Raw genomic sequence first — 25,620 nt, forward strand, 5'->3', positions numbered from 1 at the left:
GATCAATCAAAACTTTGTTTTCATGCACGAAACTACTAAAAAAATTACATAAAACTACATTCAGACTATGTGTATAAGGTATATATAAAACATAAGTAAATCTCATGTGGGTCCCATTCCCAAGTTATCTTTACGTATATGCAAATATTCCAAAATCTGAAAAAACCCAAAATCCAAACTCTTCTGGTCCCAAACATTTTAGATAAGAAATATTCCACCTATAGCAGAACATGAGTGTATGAGTGTGTGTGTGTATGTTTGTGTGTGTGTGGAGTATATGTAAGTATAAATGTGAATATATGTATTGTAGGTATGTGTAAACACATGCATATGCTGGTTTATAGATAAAAATGAGAAACAGTGGATGTTCTTGTCAGCACCACATTCATAAATATATATAATAAAAAGATTTGCATAAAAGTGACAACCTAAAGGTGTCCAGATAAAGAAAAATATCTGCTTACTGAAAAATTCAGAATGCATAAGGGATATCTGCTTTTTAAGGCCACTGCTGAAAACATGAGTTTCAAACTGTTCAAATGGAATCAATGAAGTAAAATACTAGTATTAAAATATGTATCTATGCATCCTAAATTCAAGACTGTTTAAAATACCAATGGCAGAGGCCAGCCGCAGTGGCTCAAGCCATTACTGAGCACTTTGGGAGGCCGAGGCAGGCGGATCACCTGAGATCAGGAGTTCGTGACCAGCCTGGCCAACATGGAGAAACCCCATCTCTACTAAAAACACAAAAAATTGCCAGGCATGGTGGCGCATGCCTGTAATTCCAGCTACTCCAGAGGCTAAGAGAATCGCTTCAACCCCCGAGGGGGAGGTTGCAGTGAGCCAAGGTCATGCCACTGCACTCTAGCCTGGGTGACAGAGTGAGACTCTGTCTCAAAAAAAAAAAAAAAAAAAAAGATACCAATGGCAGATATTTCTTCTTCATCTTCTAGTTCTGTACTTCTACCTCTGTGAGACAAAATTAGCTGGACTAACCTCATTGAATTTCAAGTGCCTCACACTGAAGGTACGCAATAAATGCAGTGGCTCACGCCTATAATCCCACACTTTGAGAGGCTGAGGCATGCAGATCACGAGGTCAAGAGATTGAGAACATCCTGGCCAACATAGTGAAACCCCGTCTCTACTAACAATACAAAAATTAGCTGGGTGTGGTGGCATGCACCTGTAGTCCCAGCTACTCGGGAGGCTAAGGCAGGAGAATCACTTGAACCCAGGAGGCGGAGGGTGCAGTGAGCTGAGATAGAGTATATATATATATATATATGTATATGTATACATATATACGATTCAATCTGTCCAACATTTCTCAACTTGATTCCAAAACTTCTTGATGAATGGAAAATATTACTTTTATCAACTCTTAATGATTTACATATTTATCTAAACTTTTCAGTCACTAGACCAATTTAGGTTCTAAGAGTTACTCCAACTTTTCCTAGTGAAAAATGTCACCATGGTTACTTTAGAAATCTATGAAAGACTTACTGGTATAGTATAGAAATGATGTCCATTACGTATGACAATGTGTTTTACAGAATGAAAAGAAATATAACATGTATCTGTCAAAAAAGTCTACCACATGGAGATTTGATATCATTACCAAAAATAATTTTTATGGTAAATAGCAAGTGGATTTCCCTTGTTTGACCTACAATTCACTATTTACCATTAGTCCACAATCTTGGCAATCAAAAGGAAATGATGCCTTCCTTGAGACTCTTTCAATTTTATTTAAAAAACAAAAACAGCTAAGATAAATACAGAGCAAGAAAAGGTTCCATAATAAACCTACTTACTTTGCTTAAATCTGAACCTTAATTTAGTTCCAACCTAAAGGGTTCAGTCAAATCCTGAACCCACTGTCCATAGATAAAACCATAGAGAGTTGGCAGTTTTATTTTATATACCACAACCTATAACATCAAGTACAGATGAAGCTGGACATCCTGGCTTTAGACAACAAAAGAACAAGAATGGGTATGAGAGTTATTATTACACAACAATATAAACATTTTTATTTTCATAAAAATTCCTACTTTCTTAAAGCAAAAATATATCAAATACTATACCCAGAACAAAGTAATCTGAACTCAATCAAAATTAAAGGATGGAAATATCTGTGAAGATTTCTTATTACTAAGACTCCTAAAACTGGCTCAATTATAAATAATAACACTAAATATACAGTAACCAAGTTTCTGAAATGATCTCTCAGTTGTTTCATGTTTTCATATAAAAAAGCCAACATATAAACCACAGGTTTATATACACAGCCCTTGGCCATGTAAATTTGGGGTATAAAATTGGAAGACGTTTTTCCTCTTATTGATCATTCTAAGTAGTAAAATCTATTGTTACACATAATTTTACAGGAAAGTCATCAAAATTCTAAAATTATAATCATGTCTCAGGAAAACATAAACAGAACAAGAAAAGAGGTATTTATATGAGCTGTCAGCCCTTTTTCTGCCATCTGTATATGGCTACTTTCCTGGGTATTAGTTCCTTTTACGGAAGGTAGGCAGAAGGAATGGAAATACTTTGATGCCTTTGGTTTAGAGAAGAAAATTACTGCCTGGATTATTTGAATAAATGAAACAGCCAAGACACTCTATTTAATCCCTTATCTTGGACTGTTGAAAAGCAGTGATGTAAGTTGAAATCCACCTTTTCTAATTTTATTACACATTTTAGACAGTATTTTACTTAAGATTTTAAAGGTCTAAATATTCAACTTAAATACATGTGGGCATATATAATCAGTAATCACAGTTTAAAAGGTAAGCCATAGTATTATGAGAAATCATTTGTGTTATGTTCACTAATGATACTTTTTTTTACTAATATTCAGTAAGAGTGCCTTTAAAAAGTTTATGATTCAAAAGATCAAGTTACAAAGACAGGAAAAAAAGAGTCTAATATTTATTCAATGTAAATAAGCATAATCTACATAAAATTCCATATGCTCAATAAATAAAATCACAAAGGTGAAAATTACGGTAATGAACTTCAAGTAGCTCAATATTAAGTACAATAATAAAACTGTCACTGTGGTATACAGATGAACTTCATTATCTATTACTGGACATTTATTCAAGGAGTTATCCCTGTGGGGGGTGGAGGGCTAGGGAATATATTTTTCTGGAAAGCTCATTATGTAATAAATATCTGTTTACTTGCAATATGAGGTGCTTTAGAAAATGGTACATTTATCTGCAAAGTTAGCAAATTTATTCTTTGTACTCTGTATTTTTAGCATTATGTCATTATAAGTACTTATAATTTTGGATAAGGCTCTTTTATTACTACTTAGAAAATGCTACCAAGATTGACAAATATTTAAGTCAAAATTATTTAATAATATTTAATAATATTTAAAAATATTTAATATTATTAAAATATTATTTTAAATAAAGAGAAAAAACTACTATTTAGTATGATAGGATGCAACAGGTACATAGAAACTAAATTAAGATAAATTGAAAATTAGGAAAACTAAAATTGCAGAGGTTGTTTTAATAACTAGCAACATTGAATAAATAAGGTAATATGAAATCTTAACATGATATTAAACAATTAATAGAGATAATAAAAAGCCAGTTGTTCAGGTAGCATTAAAAAAATCTATGCATAAAGCACAAAACAGTGTTTAAGCAGGATTTCCTCTGAACATAAATAAGACTTCTAAAATCTGTTATATGCTGAAGTTTTAAATGGCTAAGAAAAATTGTCAAATAGATTTATCAAAATCTCCAAAGTACACTTCTTTAAAATCCAAACCAAAAAATTTTAAAAGCAAATTAAAATGTAACACTAGAACTTTGTAATCTAATTAGGCTTATTTAAACTGAACCACCAAAAAGTCATGTGGCCACTTGTAATTACTAAACTCCTCTGATGAAAGTTTATACTACTATTTCTAAGTAGATAATTTTATCACACATTTTTAAGGAAACTCACTAATAGTAACAAAGTAAAAAATAAAAAATAAAAGAGAAAATAAAAATTAACCACAATTCAACTTAGACAACAGCTTTTAGGAAAGGGGAAAAGAGCACATTGGCAGGTGTCTGCAAGGAGGTAGGTAATACAATGGAATCAGTTTTCATTCTGCAGAACAACCATGAGACTTGCTGCAATGTCAGCTCCAAGCACACACTGAGGGACTCCAGAAAATACTCATTGATCATGCAGCACTTTATAATGCGCATAGGCTTTTTTCTCCTGCTAACCCCGCCTAGCTTCCCTTTGCAGCTTCTTCTCCCAAGCCCTCTCCCCACAGTAAAATAATTTTCCTGAAGATGTTAAATAGTTAATAAATTATCTCAACAGTCTAAGTATTAGGAATATCACTCACCACCATGAAGCCTCTTTATCTGAATTACCCAGGTTTTATTTAATGAGGAAAAAAAAGAAAAACCCTACACAATCCCACAGATAAGAATATGAGATTTAAATATCTATACTTATAAATACAAATTTCTGATAGTATACTACATTCAATGCCAAGAGCAATTATAGTTTCACTTTGACATGTATTTCCTTGGACTGATTTATACTCAAATAGGATCTTATAAAATTTTTACAACCAGAAAAGAGAAAATATAAAATGTTCATGATTCAAATTATAGGAATTTTTTATTGATGGCTCTCTAGCACCAGTGCCCTAAATTTCAGGGTTTTAATATTTTTAATTTAATAATTTGTTTTATAATAATCAAAGTCACATGAAAAATCTAGGACCAGAGTATACCAGCTAAATTAAGCAATTAGATTGATATAAACATGCTTAGTTTAAGGCTAAAATAACCAACTGTTTTTAATAGTTAACTGCAGCAAAGCTTTAGGCTTAGACATGTAAATGAATTCTAAGACATATGATACTAAACCTTACTCAAAGCTGCTTTGCAGACCCCACCTTCTAATGAGTTAATCTAAAGGTCACCACCAGCACAAGGCTTTTTATTAAGTCTGAGTCTCCCCTTTTTCCCTAACAAACATATATCTACAATTTATGAAACATGAAGTTTAAACAAAATAATTATAGACGTCTATAGTAATCATGTGAACCAGTCTGAAACATTCTCACACGGAATAGGTCTGACCGTGTCTTGCTTTTATGCTCTGCTTCTCTTTGCTCTCTCCTCTCATCTATTCATCTGTAAAATAATTCCGGCAGATAAGATTTCTTTGTTCAGATTTCAACTTTCATTTCACTTACAAACCTAGCCCTACCTCAAGAATGTCTTCTAGAACATATGCTTCCATTTCAGCCGCTGTCTCCACCATGTTTTATCAAACTGCCATGTTTCTTACTGCACTATGATTAGATCATTGCCAGCAGGAACACTCCTCTGTGTCAGCAAGGGAACAGGAAATGGAATGTTCTATTACATGCCTAAAGCAGCTTAGCTGTTCACTAGCCAGGCATCTACCAAAAGAGCAGGGGGTGACTCACTGTGTATTTTTTAAAGATACAGAAGCTCTATTCCAAAGCAAACTTCTGTCAAGTAATTTTAACAGACAAAATAAAGTCTCTTATTTTACCACTTCAATTTTTAAAATCCTAAAATTTCAAAAAAGAAATAACATATTTTTTAAAAAGCTATTTAACATGTCTGGCTTCCTGGTTGAACAAAAGAGGGTGAAGTGGGTTACGCAGCAATTTATCCTTAGTAAAGCCTTGTAGTGAGATTAATGGCTGTATTAAAGACGCAAAGAAGGAGGCATGATAATGCCAAGTTAGAAAGTTGCTACATCAGGCAAATGTATTATATAACATATATATTACAGTTGACTTCAGGGTTTCAAAAATAATTATCCTAATGTAGAATTTTTTAATAGTAAATTGGTTTTTATAAACTAATCTGTTTGTAAATACCTATGAGAACCAGGTTAACATTCAACTAATTTACAGTTACTGAAGCAAGCTATAATATTTGATATACGTATTTTCTAGTAGTGCCTTTAACTTCATTTACCAACCAAAGAAATGGCCTGCTTTTTCTCTGACAATAAATACTCTAAGAGACTAAAATATCCTAGACAAATGAAATTTAAAGACACCAAATCTGGATCATCAAACAGCAAATAAAGTGAGTGAGTGACAGTGGAGCCAATATATATTATATTCATTCCTGTAATTGATCTTCCATTTAGTAAAACTTGTTAGACTGTCAAATTTCTTCCTTATACAACCTTGAATATGAAAAAATGCACTGAAAAAAGAACAATGGGCCAGGCGCAGTGGCTCACACCTGTAATCCCAGCACTCGGGGAGGATGAGGCGGGCAGATCATTTGAGGCCAGGAGTTCGATCAGGACCAGCCTGGCCAACATGGTGAAACCCCGTCTCTACTAAAAATACAAAAATTAGCTGGGCATGGTAGTGCATGCCTGTAATCCCAGCTACTCAGGTGGCTGCATGAGAATCATGTGAACCCAGGAGGTGGATGTTGCAGTTGTGCCACTGGCACCCTAGCCTGGGCAACAGAGCGAGACTGTCTCCAGAAACAAAAAGGAACAATGTTTTATGCTCTAAACTGAGAAAAGTGATGTGATGATGTGCATGACATTGCTGGTATTATCTCCTCAAAGTGATGTCATGTTTTAGTGGACATTTTGGAGTACTCTTGGGCCTCAATTTATTAATCATAAAATGGGATAATATTCATTCAACTTGAAATATCAGAAACTGCTTTAGGTGCAGTCAACTAGACAGATTATGGTTTCTTAACAGTTTATATGAAGATTAAATGATATAAAGTACCTACTACACGGTTTCTGGTGTTTAAGAAATACCCATAGTGTGTCAAGCAATATATGATTTGTTTTTTTAAAAAAATAAATATTATTTATCCTCATAACCCAGCTATGTCATAATTTTTAAACTACATTTTGCTTACTATATGCCATTTTAAATGCTTTTTATATATTAACTCATTTAATTTTCACAGTAATCCTAAAACGTATTATTATTATCCCCATTTTACATATGTGGAAATGGGACAAAAAGAGGTTAAGCAACTTGCCAAATTATTTCAAGCTAAGCTAATTAAGTTGAAGAGCTAAGATCTGAATCCAGGCAGTTTGCACCAGACTGGAGTCCATATCCAGAATCATCAACTATACTTCTTCCCTGTGACAATCTCATTTTACGGATAAGGGAACCAAGTATCAGACAGGGCACACAGTTATATGGCAGACTCAAATCCAGATGCAAATCCAGAACTGATTGCAAAGGCTATGTGGAATTAATGGCAAACAAATGACACTATGTTTCACCTCATACCATACCTAGTGTTTACATTTAGGTATGGGTATGCCTGGCATTTGAAGGCTGCTCAAAGTAATTTACATTGTTGAGACCTGGCTTAAAAAGAAACTACAAACTGGCTTTTGTTATTTCCTGCCTTCCAGGTCAATTCTTTCTATGCTTCAAATAAACTGCTCCATCTTTAGACTTAAGACAAGTCATCAACAAAGTTTCCCTTTCTCAAATTTTCCTCTAATGTTATCAAGCAATGATAGGTTTGAGTTCAAGGAACTTATGCTGGAACAGTCTCCTTTTCCATAAGCCAAGAACAGGCCTTCCAAATCCTTTATCTGACAAGAAATGGGGGCCCCTAAGACTCAAGTTAATAAAACTATTCACTCTCCCCTTCTCTTCCATTCTAGGATTATGGGGTGCTTCTGTTTTCTGACATTTACTGTTGTTTTTAACAATACATATGTGATTATGGCTTTCTCACAGAATTATGGCTATCATTTATTATCTGTCTCCCTTAAAGCCTAGAAAAAAGCAGGCAACACCGTTGAAAGTAGGCAACACTTTGGCAGGGCGTGGTGGCTCATGCCTGTCCTGTAATCCAGCACTCTGGGAGGCCCACGCGGGCAGATCACCTGAGGTCAGGAGTTCGAGACCAGTCTGACTAACATGGTGAAACCCCGTCTCTACTAAAAATACAAAAACAATTAGCTGGCTGTAGTGGTGGGCGCCTGTAATTCCAGCTACTTGGGAGGCTGAGGCAGGAGAATCGCTTGAACCCGGGAGGCGGAGGTTGCAGTGAGCCGAGATCACGCCACTGCACTCCAGCTTGGGCAACAGGGCAAGACTCCGTCTCAAAAAAAAAAAGAAAGAAAGAAATTAGGCAACATTTTATTCACCAATGCATACCTAGAGCCAGCACTCTGGCATAGAGCAGACTCTTAAGCTTTTTTTTTTTTTTTTTTTTTTTAAAGGCGGAGTCTCCCTCTGTTGCCCAGGTTGGAGTGCAGTGGCACAATCTCGGCTCACAGCAACCTCCGTCTCCCAGGTTCAAGCAATTCTCCTGCCTCAGATTCCCGAGTAGCCGGGACTACAGGCGCGTGCCACCACGCCCAGCTAACTTTTAGTATTTTTAGTAGAAACGGGGTTTCACCATGTTAGCCAGGATGGTCTCCATCTCCTGACCTAGTGATCTGCCTGCCTCAGCCACCCAAAGTGCTGGGATTACAGGCGTGAGCCACAGCGCCCGCCAGCATTTTTTGATTAAATGAACAAATTTATGAATAAGAGAATTGTCTGATATCCACTACAGTATCCTAATACCTTTTAAATTATTGCTACTAATAGTAATAATTTTTTTTCTTTTTTTTTTTTTTGAGACGGAGTCTCGCACTGTCGCCTGGGGTGGAGCGCAGTGGTGCGATCCCAGCTCACCGCAACCTCCGCCTCTGGATTCAAGCGATTCTCCTGCCTCAGCCACCAGAGTAGCTGGGATTACAGGCGCCTGCCACCATGCCCAGCTAATTTCTTGTATTTTTAGTAGAGACGGGGTTTCACCATGTTGGCCAGGCTGGTCTTGAATTCCTGACCTCGTAATTCGCCCGCCTGAGACTCCCAAAGTGCTGGGATTACAGGCGTGAGCCACCGCACCTGGCCCAATAGTAGTAATTTCTTTATTCTTTCTTTTTCTTTTTTGAGGTGGAGTCTCGCTCTGTCGCCCAGGCTGGAATGCAGTGGCGCGATCTCGGCTAACTTGCCACCTCCGCCTCCTGGGCTCAAGTGATTCTCCTGCCTCAGCCTCCCCAGCAGCTGGGACTACAGGCGCGTGCCACAACTTCTAACAAAAGCATTTGTTCTTTTACTCTATCTTTAGGTCACTGAAATAAGATATTAGAAGTATTCAATAGAAACAGAATCTAAATTTCAGATTTTCTGTAATTATTTGTTACATAACAAAATAATGTATCCCCTTTAATTCTGTTTTCCAGTCCTTTTCATCAATATGATTACCTATGTCACTGCAGGATACCATGGGCAAAAAGATATAAAGAGAAATTTATACATATTTGTCGAAAACCTGTCATCCTAAAAACAAGCCACCTTCCAGTTCAATGTAATTTTATTTTTGAGACAGAGTCTTGCTTTGCACTCCAGGTTGGAGTGCAGTGGCACAGTTTCAGCTCACTGCAACCTCCGACTCCTGGGTTCAAGTGATTCTCCTGCCTCAGCCTCCCGAGTAGCTGGGATTACAGGCGCCCATCACCACGCCTGGCTCATTTTTGCATTTTTAGTAGAGACGGGGTTTCATCACATTGGCCAGGTTGGTCTTGAACTCCTAACCTCAAGTGATCGCCTGCCTCAGCTTCCCAAAGTGCTGGGATTACAGGTGTGAGCCACCGCACCCAGCCTCAACCTAATTTTATAGGCAAGAAAACTGTCTTTCCATTTATCTAAAATGGATTTCAATGGCACAAGACTTTTCATTATTTTGCCAACAGAAGTATTGAAGTGTAAATAGCAATTAACATATTAAGCTATGCAAACAAACGTAAACATATAAAAATAATTTGAAATAATAAAAGAAAATATTGACTGAAAATGAGGCTCAAATATCCAAAATGAAGAGTGAAACCTCTCATAAAAAAGAAGGTAAAGGACAAAAAAGCTCAGTAAATACCTAGACTGAATGAAAGAATCTTCCAAAATTGACAATTTTATTTAGGACCAGCATTGGTTTCCTTGAAGAAGGAAAAAGAAAATCAAAACAAAAAAATAGGTAGAAATGTGCTGACAAGCAGGCAACTCTGTTTTGCATGACTTAACACTTTGTTGTTTGTTCCCTTCACGTAAAACTTTAATAGAAAACTCCTTGTAAAGGAGTTTCATTCCCATCAATTTTTTAACTTAGGGAATGGTGAGGCTTCAAAATCCATATATTCAAACAAAACAGGGACTGACAACTGGTGGTAGGAAAAATTTAATGATTTTGCCCACTCACATAAACTACTAGAAAAAAAACTAAAATAATTCTACCGCTTAAAGTTATTAAATTTAATCATTACTTTATAGTTTCTCTTTTTCTCTTTTCTACTGTGTAAATTATAGTAAAGCATAAATATGAAACCCAAGTGTGAAAGAGCCTAAACCAAGTATAAGTGAAAGATATTAAAACAGAATTTAAGTTAAAAGGCTAATACAATTTGGTAAGATTTCTGAAAGTCCATACATTATTAAAACAACACATTCTCATGATTTTACCTTTTATTTCTCCTAAACTACTCATGCTATAAAATGACTGAGGAATCTAGATATATGTCTAATGTAGCACAAAATAAAGAATAAAAAGTAATATTCTTTTTATTACCACTATAGTTTATTTTCTTCCTTATTAACTATGATTTTTATGTAAAAGTAGTACATGTACATGGAAAGCATTCACAGTTTAAGAGAAAAGCAAACCTACCTCTTACCAAGCCATCCTAAGAGACACAACCAGTTATTGTATCCTTCCAGAAATAACCTACATATTTCAAGCACATCTTAGGGTAACATTATTTTTTATACAGATGGATACTATTATGCATACTTTCTGTATCCCCATTTTAATATTTAATACTCCATAATTGTTTCAGATTAGTACATAAATATTTACCTTTGATTTTTGACAGCTGCTCAAATTTTCATTGCAGAACTGCATAATGTATTTAACTAGTCCAGCAGGCATTTATCTTGTTTCTAATGTTCATACCCAAAGGATTATAAATCATGCTGCTACAAAGGCACATGCACATGTATGTTTATTGCAGCACTATTCACAATAGCAAAGACTTGGAACCAACCCAAATGTCCAACAATGATAGACTGGATTAAGAAAATGTGGCACATATACACCATGGAATACTATGCAGCCATAAAAAAGGATGAGTTGATGTCCTTTGTAGGGACATGGATGAAGCTGGAAACCATCATTCTCAGCAATTTACTGCAAGAACAAAAAACCAAACACTGCATGTTCTCACTCATAGGTGGGAATTGAACAATGAGAACACTTGGACACAGGAAGGGGAACATCACACACCAGGGCCTGGTGTGGGGTAGGGGGAGGGAGGAGGGAAAGCATTAGGAGATATACCTAATGTAAATGACGAGTTAATGGGTGCAGCACACCAACATGGCACATGTATACATACGTAACAAACCTGCACGTTGTGCACATGTACCCTAGAACTTAAAGTATAATAAAAGTTTAGATGTTACCCAATTAACTGCCTTCTAAAAAAGTTGAACTAATTTATATTGACAGTGAGTGAGACTGCCTGCTTCCCTACAAATATAAAGTGTTACTGACACAAGTCTATTAATAATCCAGATCTGAAATCAATATTAGTTTTAAATCATGTATCCAGATTTATCCTTAGTTCATCATTTCTACTTTCAAGAATCACAAATCAAAGTTAACACCTCCTCACATCTAACTTCAAAAAAAATAAAAAAAACCTTATCAAAAAAAACACATAAATTCATTCTCTAACAAATTAAGAACTTCAACTGATTATTTAAAAAAAAAAAAAAACCCCAACCACAATGCAGAGTCTATATATATATATACAGCTGATATACAGGTGGAGAAGAGAGAAGAATGGGGAGTCCAATGATCTACCCTTTAAAAAAAAATCTCCTTCTGATAAAATACAAATTCCCCCCAATATTTAATGGGTTTTTTAACCTGGTAGTAAGTTGTGAAAAGATGCCTCTGCCAGAATTTAGTATTTTAAAGACCCAGAATTGTTTGGGAAATATTTGGGTATATTCTCACTAAATAAAATACTGCTGGATACATTTATTTCTTTGCCTTCTACATTTATGTTCAAATTACTCTTTTTAAAGCATGAAATCCTAAAGTAATCCATCATATTAAAAAAATCTAATGTACAAGAATACAGGGCCACACATAAACAATTTTTATGAACACAAAAAGCACTAAACGGTTTCTATCTCAGTTTCTTGGCATAGATTCCAGGTCTAATTTTGATGATTACATTTAAAAATAAGAATGATTAAGCCTTCACCAGAACTGCCAAAATAAGACAGTTGAACATGCTTCGAGAAATGTGGAAGAATATCTAAAGGATATATGTAAGAAACGACTAAGTTAAAGATACATAAAATTGTAACATTATAAATAAAATAATGCAATGTAGTATCCAGTAGTATATTCTAAATATGAGGAATGGTAGGGAGGGTATGTACTACTTTGTAATATTCAAATAATTAAGGTTTTTTTTTTTTTTGCTTAAACATTTTTCTCAAGGCTCATACTATAAAAAGCCCCAGTACAATTGTTTTGTAAGATCATTGTTAGCATTTTGATCATTCATTTATACAAACATTTACTGAGTGCTTACTAGGTGGCAGGGTTTATACTATATACACTGGAGACAGAATGGCAAATAAAATTAGTCCACCTCCAAGAGGCTATAATCTAGAACTCAATCCTGATTCTTGACAATGTTTAATACCAAAAACTTCAATGATTTTTTTCTCTAATTGGTCCCCTTCCCATTCTTCTCTAATCCAACTAATAAATGAAATCTGAAATTCAACCTAGAAAAGTACAGAAGAGAATTATATTTAGATACAAAACGCTTCATCCAGATGTGTCCTATGTACAGAACGAAATACAAGCATAGTCTTGTCCCAATGTAAGTAATGTACTAAACAAAGTAAGAAACAAAGCAATGCTGCCTCTTTTCACATCCCCAGTAATAGTTGTGTCTGTTGGACACTTGCATTTGTTGTCTCTACCCATGGTGGGTCACACCATGAATTCATTCTTTTTCCAGTATTTCACAATAGGTTCTATGTACACAAAACTGATAAAATATTTATTGTTTACAACCAACCCTCCCATTTGTCTGAATTGTACATTTTCAAATAAAAACAAGTGCATCCATAACAGAAATTACTTATTTCAATGTTTTTGATTTTAAATAGGTTAAATCTATTGATGATACAGCACTTTCAACCTCATCAGCAACACATTTGTCCTCCACTCAAAAGCAAATATCTACCAACAGAAAGAAATACACACCACACACACACACAGACCAAAATGGAGGTCTAGGGGACTTGGGGATAAAAATTTAAATTACAAGAAAAAGCTTAAATCTAAAGACAATTTTCTTGAGTCACCAGTTTCTACCCCTCTGGGGGAATGAAGAAACAGGTCCAAGTAACTCAAGATAGCATCAAGGGCATGGAAAATAATCAGGAAGTAAAAACTACCCAAGTAACCATGGAATCTCATTGCTATCACTGGCTCTCCTCTGGTTCCTTAATGGTCTGGGGTCCCTGACAAGCTCCAATCAGTCTTGTCTCAAGATATCTGTTACCACTCTGTGCTCTGCTATTTCCAGCCTAATCTATTCATAACAACCTTGAATGGTTTGCCTGCAAGCAATTATTTAAAGATATAACTCTTGCAAGCAATTATTTAAAGTACCAAAAGACTGCCTGTGATATCATGAAATATACATTTGGTCTCTGGTCTTAGACTAGTTTCCTGGCATACACTCCTATAATCCTTAGGATCTTCAAAGTGGTTATGTGGCTTCCTATATGCTAAGATTTGACTGAAGACTGACAGGCCCTACGTAGCTTCAGAACATGGGTTGGTTTTAGCAGAAAGACCAGTGGAAGATTAAATGGTTGGGATTTTCAGCCCCACCTCCCATCCTCCAAAAAGGGGAGAATAAAAGTGAAATCGATCCCCAACGGCTGATAGTTTAATCAATCATGCCTATGTAATTAAGTCTCCATGAACGCCTATAAGGACAGGGTGTGAAGGGCTTTCGGAGAACAGAACACGGTGGAAGTTACTGGAGGGTGGCACGCCCAGAGAAGGCAGAATTTCCATGCCCCTTGTCCCATACCTTACCCTATGCATCTCTTCAGCTGTATCCTTTGTAATATCTTTTACAATAAAATGTATTAAACATAAGTGTTTCCCTCAGTTCTGTGAGCTGCTCAGTAAATTAATCAAACTCAAGAAAGGGATCATGAGAACCTTGATTTATAGTCCGTGGGACACACAATGGGTCCTCAGCAAAGATGAGAGGGCTAGGTACATAAGATCAGCCACGTCTTTAGAAGGAAGGGGGAGAAAAAGGCAATTTCTATTTCCACCTTCCTTCTTCTAGCTCTTCCAGGAGACATACCTTGCCTCCAGTAGTTGTAACTCTCCTTGATCATATGACTTCCACCTTAAGGACAAACTAAGTTTCTATTCTTGGTCCTTAGTCCATCGGATAAAATGTCATCTTATTTAGAGGCACTGGAAGGAAGTAGGCCTCAGAATTTTACAATTTTTTGTACTTCCAAATTTTTCACAATAAACATTTGTTTTTTAAAAAAAGTTTCCTGTCAAATTTCATGGAAAGGGATCAGAAATTAACACTCAAAATCGAGTGTGTAAGCCAGTCAAGAAAGAATTAGGCATCTTACATAAAAAGAGTCACATTTGTATTCTACACAACTTTCTAATTTCCTAGAATTAATCCCTGTGTCCTCTATTTCTACCTCAGACAATTTCCAAAAATCACTTGGCCCGGGAACATATTTACTTCATAAAGAGCAGTATTAAACAACTAGGTAGAGGCCACCACATGTCTGCAATACCCCCATTTTTTATTTTTTGAGACAGAGTCTCACTCTGTTGCCCAGGCTACAGTGCAGTGATATGATCGCAACTCCCTGAAACCTCCGCCTCCCAGGTTCAAGCAATTCTCCTGCCTCAGCCTCCCAAGTAGCTGGGATTACAGGCGCGGCTACCACGCCCAGCTAATTTTTGTATTTTTAGTAGAGACAGGATTTTACCATGTTGGCCAGGCTGGTCTCGAACTCCTAACCTCAAGTGATCCACCTGCCTTGGCCTCCCAAAGTGCTGGGATTATAATAGTGAGCCTCTGTGCCTAGCCTTGCAATCTTTTTAACATTATAAATGTGATGCATCCACTTAGGGTTTTTAAGAAATTCAAAGGCTACAAAGGCACAAGATGAACCATTAAGTCTTGTTACCCTCCTGCATCAAAATGGCAAAATACATGTTACATCATTAACAGACTTCTAGCACAGTTACCAGTTTAACTTTAATGCCATTTTGCTTTCATATCTTGATTCACCAAATTTTATATGCTTGTTATCTACTGACTGTCCACTGAAGAAACGAGCACTGACCCCTTCGTTTGTTGCCCTCCATCTCCTAAATTTATAAATTATATTATTTTTATATTATAAAGGTTTATAAGGCATTCTACTCCATAACTATAATTAAGCCCATTTTATACATTTTCTAGATTGATTCTAAAATGGAAAATCAATAAAGTGTACTTATATAAATACTAGTGTGATATATAATATGATTATATAAATACTAGTCACTAAAGGAAATGTAATTTTATGTTGTTTAGACATTACTAGTTGAAGAAATGTTTATGTATTCCAGACTAATAGAACTTGAATTTCCTTCTAGCTTTCTTCAGTTCTTTTTGAAGGCCCAAGATTGCCACAGCAGCTATTTCTTCCCACTCACCCTCCCATCCCCACACTACCACCACATCCTCTACCTTGGGATTATTTTTTCTTTGTGCTACTGTATCTCAAATATGTTCATACAAAGTACATAGTTTTTTCCCAGTATAGAAAATGCAATTGTCCTCACATGATAAAATAGAGGGGCTGGGTAGAAAAAACATAGGTCAAAATCTATTGTCTCTCAAACCGTGAAGTCACTGTTCCACTGCCTTCAAGCATTCAACATGGCTGCTAAGAACTTAGTTATTTGATTTTCCGTTATTTTTTCCCTCTCTCTGGCAATAATTTTGGGATCTTCTTGTCCTTAAGGGTTCTCAAATTGTGGATCTTTTTCCATCCATTTTGGTTACTAGATGGGCTCTTTCAATCTGAAAATTCATTACGTTTCTACAGCTCAGGAAATTCTCTTCAATTATTTCTTTCATTATTCTCTCCTTCCCATGGTTCCTAAATCTCTTGCTTTTAGAACTCATACTTATGGATGTGAAAAACTGTGATATATTTTCCATGCTTCTTTAATTTTCTCTCAAGTTTTTCCAGATTATTTTCTCTTTTGATTTACATATGCAGACAGTTCCTCCTCTTAATTCCAAAATCAACAATTGAGTCTTGATTCATGCTAAAATTTTATTTATCTCTTTGATTAAAATTTTTCTTTATAATTTTCAAAGCCTTTTCTAGTTCTATGCCCCCTTTTAAATGCAACTATGATTAAACATTATGTATTCTTAGATTTTAAATAAAATACTAATTACACTTTTCTTTGAAGTATTCTTCTGAATTATAGCTGAGGTTGGTTGTTCTTTTATTCATTTTAATCTTCTTTCATCCTCTTGATTCTCCTCAATTGTCTGATTATTCCTGTCTGTTCATATTTGCAAATGAAAGATTACTTTAGAGTATACAGAGTGTAAGAGCTTTCCCTGAGGTTATTTGGGTTTGTTTTCCTAAGTGGCTTCTCCTTTAAATGGAGGAACAGTACAATTTAAGCAGGTAGGGCACGTGTATATGCAGGTAACCCAAAAAGGTACCTGGATAGGAAGTCAAGTTGGCTGGGAACAGACCAAACTGTTTCTCTCCTGTGGTAGCATAGTGCCTCCACTTCTCTCTCAGGTTCTAACACCCAAGTAGATGCCCATACTAAACTGCTGGCCTACTTTCTTAAGAGAATGATTCTGAAACTTCAGGCCTAAGAGTGGGCATCACAGTTGTTTAGGCTGGAGAAAGGGTAGAAGGGAAGCCCAACTGACCTAGCACTGTGGAAAAGAAGTCTTAAGAAAATTCTTGAGTATTACCCAACTGCCCACTAATACTGATTTGTGTTTGTTGACTCCAAGTTTGGAGCCATTCCAAGGTTTCCCTGGGAAAACCTGAGCTTACCTCTGTTATCTTGGGTTCCAGTTTCCTCTGGGATTTTGCTGTCAATCCGATTCCATGAACTTTCTATCTTCTTCAAAATTTCTTGGTCCTCTGATGGTACCTGTAGTGGACTGTGAACTGTAATTTTACTGTTCAACATGTTTTCTCCCTGACCCCTTTTGCTAATAACATCATCCCTCTTTTTTATGGGGAATGTATTCATGTGCTTTGGGTAGAGGTGAGCCTTCCCAGTCACCACAGGAGTGGCCACTATACCTAGGTGGGGCTAGAATATCCCATTCCCCTCTCCTTTGAGTGACAGTCATCTTTGGCTGAAAATAAAGCTGATACAGAAGGAAACGCAGACCAAAAATGTTGAGACAGTAACAGGGTTGCAGCCATACTACTAACACTATTCAAGTTTAAATCCATCTATGCACCTAAGTTGTAATTTCTTACCTCTCTCCCCACATACACCCAAGTACACATTAAAGTTATAGAGCTAATGAGGTCCTTTTGTGCCTCTTAAGGGTAGTTTGACTAATATAATAACATCTGTTCCCGCTTTTCAGAATTATGACTTAATTCAATCTTTAAACAATATCAGTGGGACATTGAGAAGAAAAGAAATTAAAGGAATGTACTAAATCCACCACTTTTTAAAAATTTCAGTCAATAACTAAAATAAGCCTGAATAAATAGAGTTATACCTTTAAAATTTGTTAAACATACAATAAGGAAATAGCTATAAACTTTATTTAGTACATCTTATCTTTCCACCCTCAGAGGGAAAACAGGCAGATATAAAAACCAATTATCTCTTTAGTTTTCTTCTAAGTCACGATTCCAATAGTTTCAGAAAGAAAAAGAAGGAAGAAGGGAAGGTTTGTAATGATTTAAAATTTTTTCTTTTTTGTTTTAATAGAGACAGGGTCTCACTATGTTTCCCAGGCTGGCTTCGAACTCCTGAGCTCATGCAATCCTCTTGCCTCAGCCTCCCAAAGTACCGGGATTACAGGCATGAGCCACCACGCCCAACCATAATTTAAAATTTTCTAGCAAATTATTATTTTTTAAAGCTCTCTTATATGACAGAAACTTTTCAAAGAAAAATTCTGTAGCTACTGTTGTGATTACTGGGGACAGAGTAGGGAAAAAGGCTGGTCAATAACTCCTCAATGGATAAAAAACAAAATCCAGTACTCCTTTTTCAGACAGGGTTTCACTCCATCACCTAGACTGGAGTGCAGTGGTTCCGTCATTGCCACTGTAACCTTAAATTCCTGGGCTTAAGCAATCCTACTGCCTCAGCCTCCCAAGTAGCTAGGACTACCAGTACATGCCACCACACCCACCTAATTTTTAAATTTTTGTAGAGATGGTTATTGCTATGTTGACCAGGATAGTCTCAAACTCCCAGCCTCAAGCAATCCTCCTGTCGTGGCCTCCCAAAGGGCTGTCATTACAGGTGTGAGTCACCGCACCCAGCCTGAAATCCAGTCCTCTTGAGCTAAGGTTCATATCGCATGGTTCACACCCCAAATACCTATGCCTCAAAAACTCTATATCCCAGAAACAACTGGCAAAATGTTGTATGATGTATTTAAGTAAATGTTGGAGGAGAATAGGTCTACATTTTTCATTACAATCTAACTAAAGTCCATGACCTAAAAAAGGTAAAGAAAATTGATCCTGACTGGGAAAAAAAAAGACAACTTCATTCCAAAATAGTATCTAAGAACTAAATCCAGTAAAATGTCAAAATAAGTAATAAATTACCTCCAGCAAAGGTAGTATAGTGTGCTAAATAATGCAGATTACCTCCATTCTTTAGAAAAACTCTGTTAAAAATAAATCATTAGCCCTAAGGTAGATGAAGACAACAAGGTTAAGTAGTAACTGTCTCCAAATCACACAGTATTAAAGCAGGATTCAAAAGCAAGTTGCTCAACTTGATTTCAAACTCTTTCCATATCATGCTTTTTCCTGAAGAAACAGTGTAAGAAAAGAAATACAAAGGCATTGGGTTATTTCAGAATTAAATGTAATTTTTGTCAAGCACAGAAATTGTGAAGTATTCATATGCTTGTTGTTTAATGAAACTGGAATCTGGCCCTTCTTCCTACTTGCTCTCTGATCAAAGTTTTCAGAAAAACTTCTGCTTATGGTAGTGAGGTCAGGAAGTCCTTAGTATTTGATTAAGACACATGAATCTTAACATTCCAGGTTGCCTAAGCCAATGAATGGGTACCCTGGCCAAGCAAAGCTGTTCTTCTGGGATCCCTGGGATACAAAACAAAACTGCTCATGCATAGAAGACAAAAAGCTGTAATACCAAGCCTGTGTTTTTCATGTGTTAGCACAAAAGACAAAAGGATCTGGTGATTAAGCTAAAGTAGGTTAAGAACTTCCTCATATGAAAAGACATCTCACATACTAAGGCACATTCACAACTTAAATCATATTATAGTCCTTCGATCTGGCCAAGAGAAGCCAGGTACTGAAGTTTAGGTTGCAGCCAGAAAGCTGGACTGAGTGGTAGAGAGGATCTTGGACTGTGAGGTGGAGATCTGGATGCAGAGTAAGAAAAGGAAGAAAAGGTACAAGTGAAAGGAGTCCACAAAGTGAGTTAGAGATATATTCTAGAGGTCCTGAGATTTAGAAAACAGCATGATCAAATCTTTGCCTTCATACTTTTCATTTTATCTAGAACCCTAGTATTATCTGCTAAGCCTATAGCAGAGACGCCATAGGCAAACGGTTTGCTTTCACATTCCCAGAAAAGGACTTAAGAGTCAGAAAAGGATGTGCATTTCCCATAACCCTTATCTCTCCCTCTTTATTAACAGTATGATAAAGTACTACAAATTTTTAAGTTCTCAAGGAATTTAAGAACATATTCTATATAAATTCTAAAAACTTAACAAATTCAGAATATAATCCGAAAAAGGGCCTCTAACTCAAACAACCATTATTTGTGAACTCTTCATTACAGAATCCCAACCCCTTAACCTATCTACTATCAGCTCCACCTAAAACTATTAACCAAAACGCACAATTAGAATTGAAAATATTTACTAGTAATCTATAAATTCAATAAGATAACCAAATTTAATAGAATTAGAAATTTAAAATAAGTGATTCTCCTAAACTAAAAAAAACCCAACCATCTTAGTAGTCAGAATTTTCATAAGGCTCTCTATTTTTATTCATACTTCAGTTTTAACAATTAATTTATGAAAATCCTTGTAGGTCACAAATATTTTCACAAACATTAGGTCACCTAACCTCCCTCAAAAGAAAGTATTACCAGGCCCCTTTTATGAGAGACTGAGATATTTAATTTTTACATGTCACGTTTACTTAACAGCATGAATTAAGAGGTATAGGAGCGTCTAAAACAGCATTCTTCCCACTTCACATTTTGAGCACTTACTGTAAGAGGTAATCTACAAGGTATGTATTTTGATTTGATGTTTCAGAAATATTGAAGAGTGACATTCCCATTTATTCCACCTATGAAATCCATCCCAAGATTAATCCACGAATTTCCCCAAGACAGGAGTTAGGGAAACAAGATGAAATAAAACAGAGCAGTATTAACTAGCTACATTCAGGTAAAGTGTTTTGGAGTAAGGAGGTCTTCCATAACCCTCCTTACTCCATCATTTCTCTCTGGTTATCCTACTTGGGGATAGGTCACTATACATAAATTTGATTAAGATGGTATTCATGCAGATCTGTAAAGAGGACCTAAGAAGCAAGATGAAATGGCTAGTGAACTCTACAATGCACACAAAACATATTTCTTGAGCAATTACTAGGGAGGCGATAAATGGATGGTAAGAAGGCAGTACAATATGAGAGTTAAGAAAGCAGACTTTCATGTGAGACTACCCATGTTTATATTCCATTTCCATCACTTAGTGTGACCTTGAACAAGTTACTTATTCTTTACCTTGATTTTTTCAACTACAAAATGTAGATACTATGTACCTCTTAGAACTGGGAAGATTAAATGATATACAGCAGTGTAATACACACAAACCAATTAGAATTGTGGCTGGCACATAGTAAGCACTCACTAAACTATTACTGGGGTTAAAATTATTCAATGTGCTAGGTGTTATAAACACCTTCAGGAAAGAGGTGATATATGATCTGGCCCTTTTATGGATAAAGTAGTCAACAGAGAGGGATATCCAGAAAGAACAGAGATGAACAGGGCTTGAAAGCTGATGTTTGATCTATCAGATCCTATACCACTACAAAATCACTAGTTTTTAAAATATGGTGCTGACACACAATAAAATGTCAGTTACAGAAACAGATTCCCATACCTTTGGTCTAGCAGTTTTACCTCTGGAATATATCTTACCACAATACAGAAACAATATCAAAGAGTCCACTTCAGTATTGTTTGTAACAGCAGAACTTTGGATACAACCAAAATTTCCATAAACTGGAAAGCAATTAAGTCCTGATATCTGACAAGGGAATACTCACAGCCATTTAAAGGAATAAGATAACTATATGTGTATTAACATGAAAATTAACATGGACTATTAATTTAAAAAGAAAGTTTCAAACAATATTTTTATAATGATCTCATTTATGCAAAACAAAATTACACAGATATATCTGTATATGTGTGAAAATGCACAGGAAAAGGCGCAGGATTACATACACTTAAAATTTACACCTAGGGATATAAAAAATCTTCAACTCTTACTCTGTATCTTCCTCTACTGTTTAAATTTTCAATTCACATTTACTATATGATTTAATAAAAGTGGAAAAAGACAATGCAATTTTAAGATTCCTCCAATATAAAAAAATCAAATGGATAAATAAAAATAAAACATTACTCAAGGTTTAACATTTGGTGAAAACTTTAGACAAGTTGGTTTAAAGGATATTACCCCCTCAATAGAATGAAATGTATCTACATCATATCTTAAAAGGATATTACCCCTTCAATAGAATTAAATTTATCTACATTGTATCTTATACAAGCTCTTCTTTTTTGACATTTTCTGAACAGCAACTATGGAAGTTTTAAATCACTCCTAGTTCATTTGAAATATATAAAATAAACAGTGAAACAGTTCTTCAAAGAACACTAGAAAGACAGTGCAAGAGAACTACACAACAGTCATAGTTTATAGGTCCTGCAATAATAATGTATAGAGATTTTCAAGTTCAAAGACAACCTAAGGACATCATCAAATCAGTAAGAACACTATATAGATGCCGGCATTGCTTATATTATCTTCATAAAAGTACTTCTGTACTAGAATCTGTAAGGGAGGAAAGGACAAAAGAAAAAAAATGTCAAGCCTGTTTAGAGGTTTAAGCAATAAAAGAAGAAAAATTGCTTCTAAACATCACTGACTTGGCTAGGCACATGGGCTCATACCTGGAATCCTAGCACTTTGAGAGGCCAAGGCAGGAGGATCACTTGAGCCCAGGAGTTCTAGAATAACTTGGGCAACATAGCAAGACTATCTCTACAAAAAAAAAAAAATTAGCTAGGCATGGTGGCATGCACCTGTAGTCCCAGATACTTGGGAGGCTGAGGTGGGAGGAACCCGAGCCCAGGATTTCGAGGCGGCAGTGAGCTATGATCATGACATTGCCCTCCAGCCTATGCAACAGAGCAAGACCCTGTGCCTAAAAAAATTAGAATTTTAAAAAACACGTAACTGACTCGATTAAGTGGAAAACATCTAAAATTCCTTTAACCATAAAACCCCACATAGATGTCAGCTACTTAACAAACACAGGCAACTACTTAGTACAAGTAACCAATTTTAGTATTCAGGCCTTCAGCTTATATAAATTCAGTACTTATTCTTTTTTTTTTTTTTTTTTTTGGAGATGAGTCTTGCTCTGCCACCCAGGCTGGCGTGCAGTGGCACAATCTTGGCTCACTACAACCTCTGCCTCCCGGGTTCAAGCAATTCTCTTGCCTCAGCCTCCCGAGTAGCTGGGACTACAGGAGCATGCCACCACACCCAGCTAATTTTTTTTGTATTTTAGTAGAGACGGGGTTTCACCATGTTCCCCAGGCTGGTCTTGAACTCCTAAGCTCAGGCAACCCGCCCACCTCGGCTTCCCAAAGTGCTAGGATTACAGACCTGAGCCACCGTGCCCCAGCCCAAATTCAGTACTTATAAAGATGTATATACTGAGCAGATATTTGGTTTATTGTTGTATTGTGGAAATACATAAAATAAAGGCATTATTCAAATAATGAGGACAGACTACGAAACAGATAAGTCAACTGATTAACTATTTGGAAATACAAGATTAAGTTCCTATTCCCCTCAATGAACCCATATAAATTTGAAATAAATGAATAAAATGTAAAAGAGGCACACTAGCCAAGAGATGGAAGCAACCCAAACGGTCCATTAACTAATGAATGGATAAATAAAAAAATAAAATGTGATATATACATACAATGGAATATTTAAAAGGAAATCCAGTCACATGCTACAACATAAATGAACCCTGAGAATAGTATATTAACTAATAATAAGTTATTATTTTTAAAAGAGGTATGTACTAAATTACTCAAGCTACTTTTTAAAAAATTACTAAACTATAAAAAGATCAAATAAATCACTTACTCTAACTTCTTTCTAACATTTCAGTGGCCAATAAGGTTAAAAACACAACATATAAGGCTAAAAGGAAAAAGGATGCACATAAACTGAATCTATAAAACGTGTATCTTTACAAAACTGATGTAAGGAAAAAAATATTTACAGTTTCTTCAAATAAATTTGAAAAACTAACATGAATAATCTTCATAGAAAATATAAATTAAAATATTAATGAAACTAAACCAACAGTGCATTAAAATAATTCATTATACCAAGTATTCAAACACAATTAAAATTAGGAAATCTTTTATTACAATTCACTATATGGACACACTGAAGGGGCAGAGAAAGAACTGACCATTTCAAAAGATGCCAAAAATGCATTTGATAAAATTTAGTACATTATTTCTAATAAAACTTAACTAATTTAAGAAAAAGTGATGTACCCTAAATTGATAAAAGATATCTGCATTATACTTAGTAGTAAAACAACAGCACTTCCATTAAAAATAAGAGAAAGACAAGTATAACCTCTGTTACCACTGACATTCAACATTTTGGGGGTAGTTCAAAACTCACGCAATAAGAGAACAAAAACAAACACAAGGGACAAATACTGGAAATGAGAGAAAAAAATAATTTACTGGAATCAATATGACATTTGAGTCAGAAAATTCAACAGAATAAACTGAATACAAGAATTCAGTTTAGTGGCCATACACAAGATTAAAATATGCCAATCAATAGCTTCCTATATTCCAACAATAACGAATTAAGAAAGTATAATGGAATAAAATATACCATTCACGATAGCAGTAAGAACTATAAAATAATCTGAAATAAATTCCACAAGAAATGTGTAAAATCTATACAAAAACTAAAATTTTATTAAAGACAGATGAAGTGCCTGAAAATACACAAGTATGACATGTTTCCGAATGGGAATATTCAGTATTATACATATATTTCTCTCCCAAATTAACATAAATTTCAATGTATAATCTGAGAATATTTTATGGTCATGTACAAAAGATGATTCTAAAGCATGTCTGACATGTTGAATGAACAATATCCAAAACTCTTGAGAAAGAAGCTCAATGAGTGAGAACTGCCTTCTAAGATACCAAACCATGCTAACATACTAGGCTGAATCATATGAAACCAGATATTCAATGACTTGTGGCTTATAAAAACAATTTCGCAAGGTTCAACTGTGAAATTCACTCAAATTCTCCCACCTCACTTCCACCCACAAACTTCTTTCCACGTAGTAAGAAACAGATAAAAGAGTTTACTAAATATTTAATACTAATAAAGCTTGGTGAAAAACCAACAGGGCTCTTTCCTATGTTTCACTACAGTGCAACTTACTCAGTTAAGGCAAAAAACTAAAAGGGAGGTAAAAGAAGAAGTGGTGTAAGGGGAGAAAGTTCCCTCCAACAATACTGGATGAAGAAGGATATCTAAGCTGAAAACTAAAGGATGAGAAAAAAGAAAGAACCAGAGGAACTCCACACTAGGAAGAAAGTAAAAAGACCCTAGCTAGAAAGTCTGCATGTTCCAAAACCAGGAGGGTCAGTGCTACTAGATGACAGTCAAGGAACTAGAAGGGCTGGAACAACAAGGAGCAGCCATACAAAGTTCTGTGGGGCAAGTTAGGAGTTTGGATTTTATTCTAAAGGCAATGAGAAGTCAAATAACAATGACATTTCAGAAAGATCAGCCTAATGCTACGTGAAGAATGAATGAAGAATGGGGATTCAA

The 25,620-nt window shown here is 35.5% G+C and overlaps 1 protein-coding gene across 5 annotated transcripts in view; it reads right to left on the reverse strand.

Annotated features, from left to right (window-relative positions):
• ANKRD17 (ankyrin repeat domain 17) overlaps positions 1-25,620 on the reverse strand; it is a 186,130-nt gene that overhangs the window by 145,033 nt on the left and 15,477 nt on the right. Inside the window, exon 1 of one of the 5 annotated variants that reach the window (XM_054486146.2) lies at positions 5,263-5,402. The exons of the other annotated variants lie outside the window; for them this stretch is intronic. Within the exon in view, the coding sequence (XP_054342121.1) occupies positions 5,263-5,316 (54 nt within the window). The 5' untranslated portion in view covers positions 5,317-5,402. Of the gene's footprint in view, positions 1-5,262; positions 5,403-25,620 lie in introns of those variants that run through there. 5 annotated transcript variants of the gene reach the window in all.

Source organism: Pongo pygmaeus, chromosome 3, assembly GCF_028885625.2.
Source record: "Pongo pygmaeus isolate AG05252 chromosome 3, NHGRI_mPonPyg2-v2.0_pri, whole genome shotgun sequence".
NCBI classification, from domain to species: domain Eukaryota; kingdom Metazoa; phylum Chordata; class Mammalia; order Primates; family Hominidae; genus Pongo; species Pongo pygmaeus.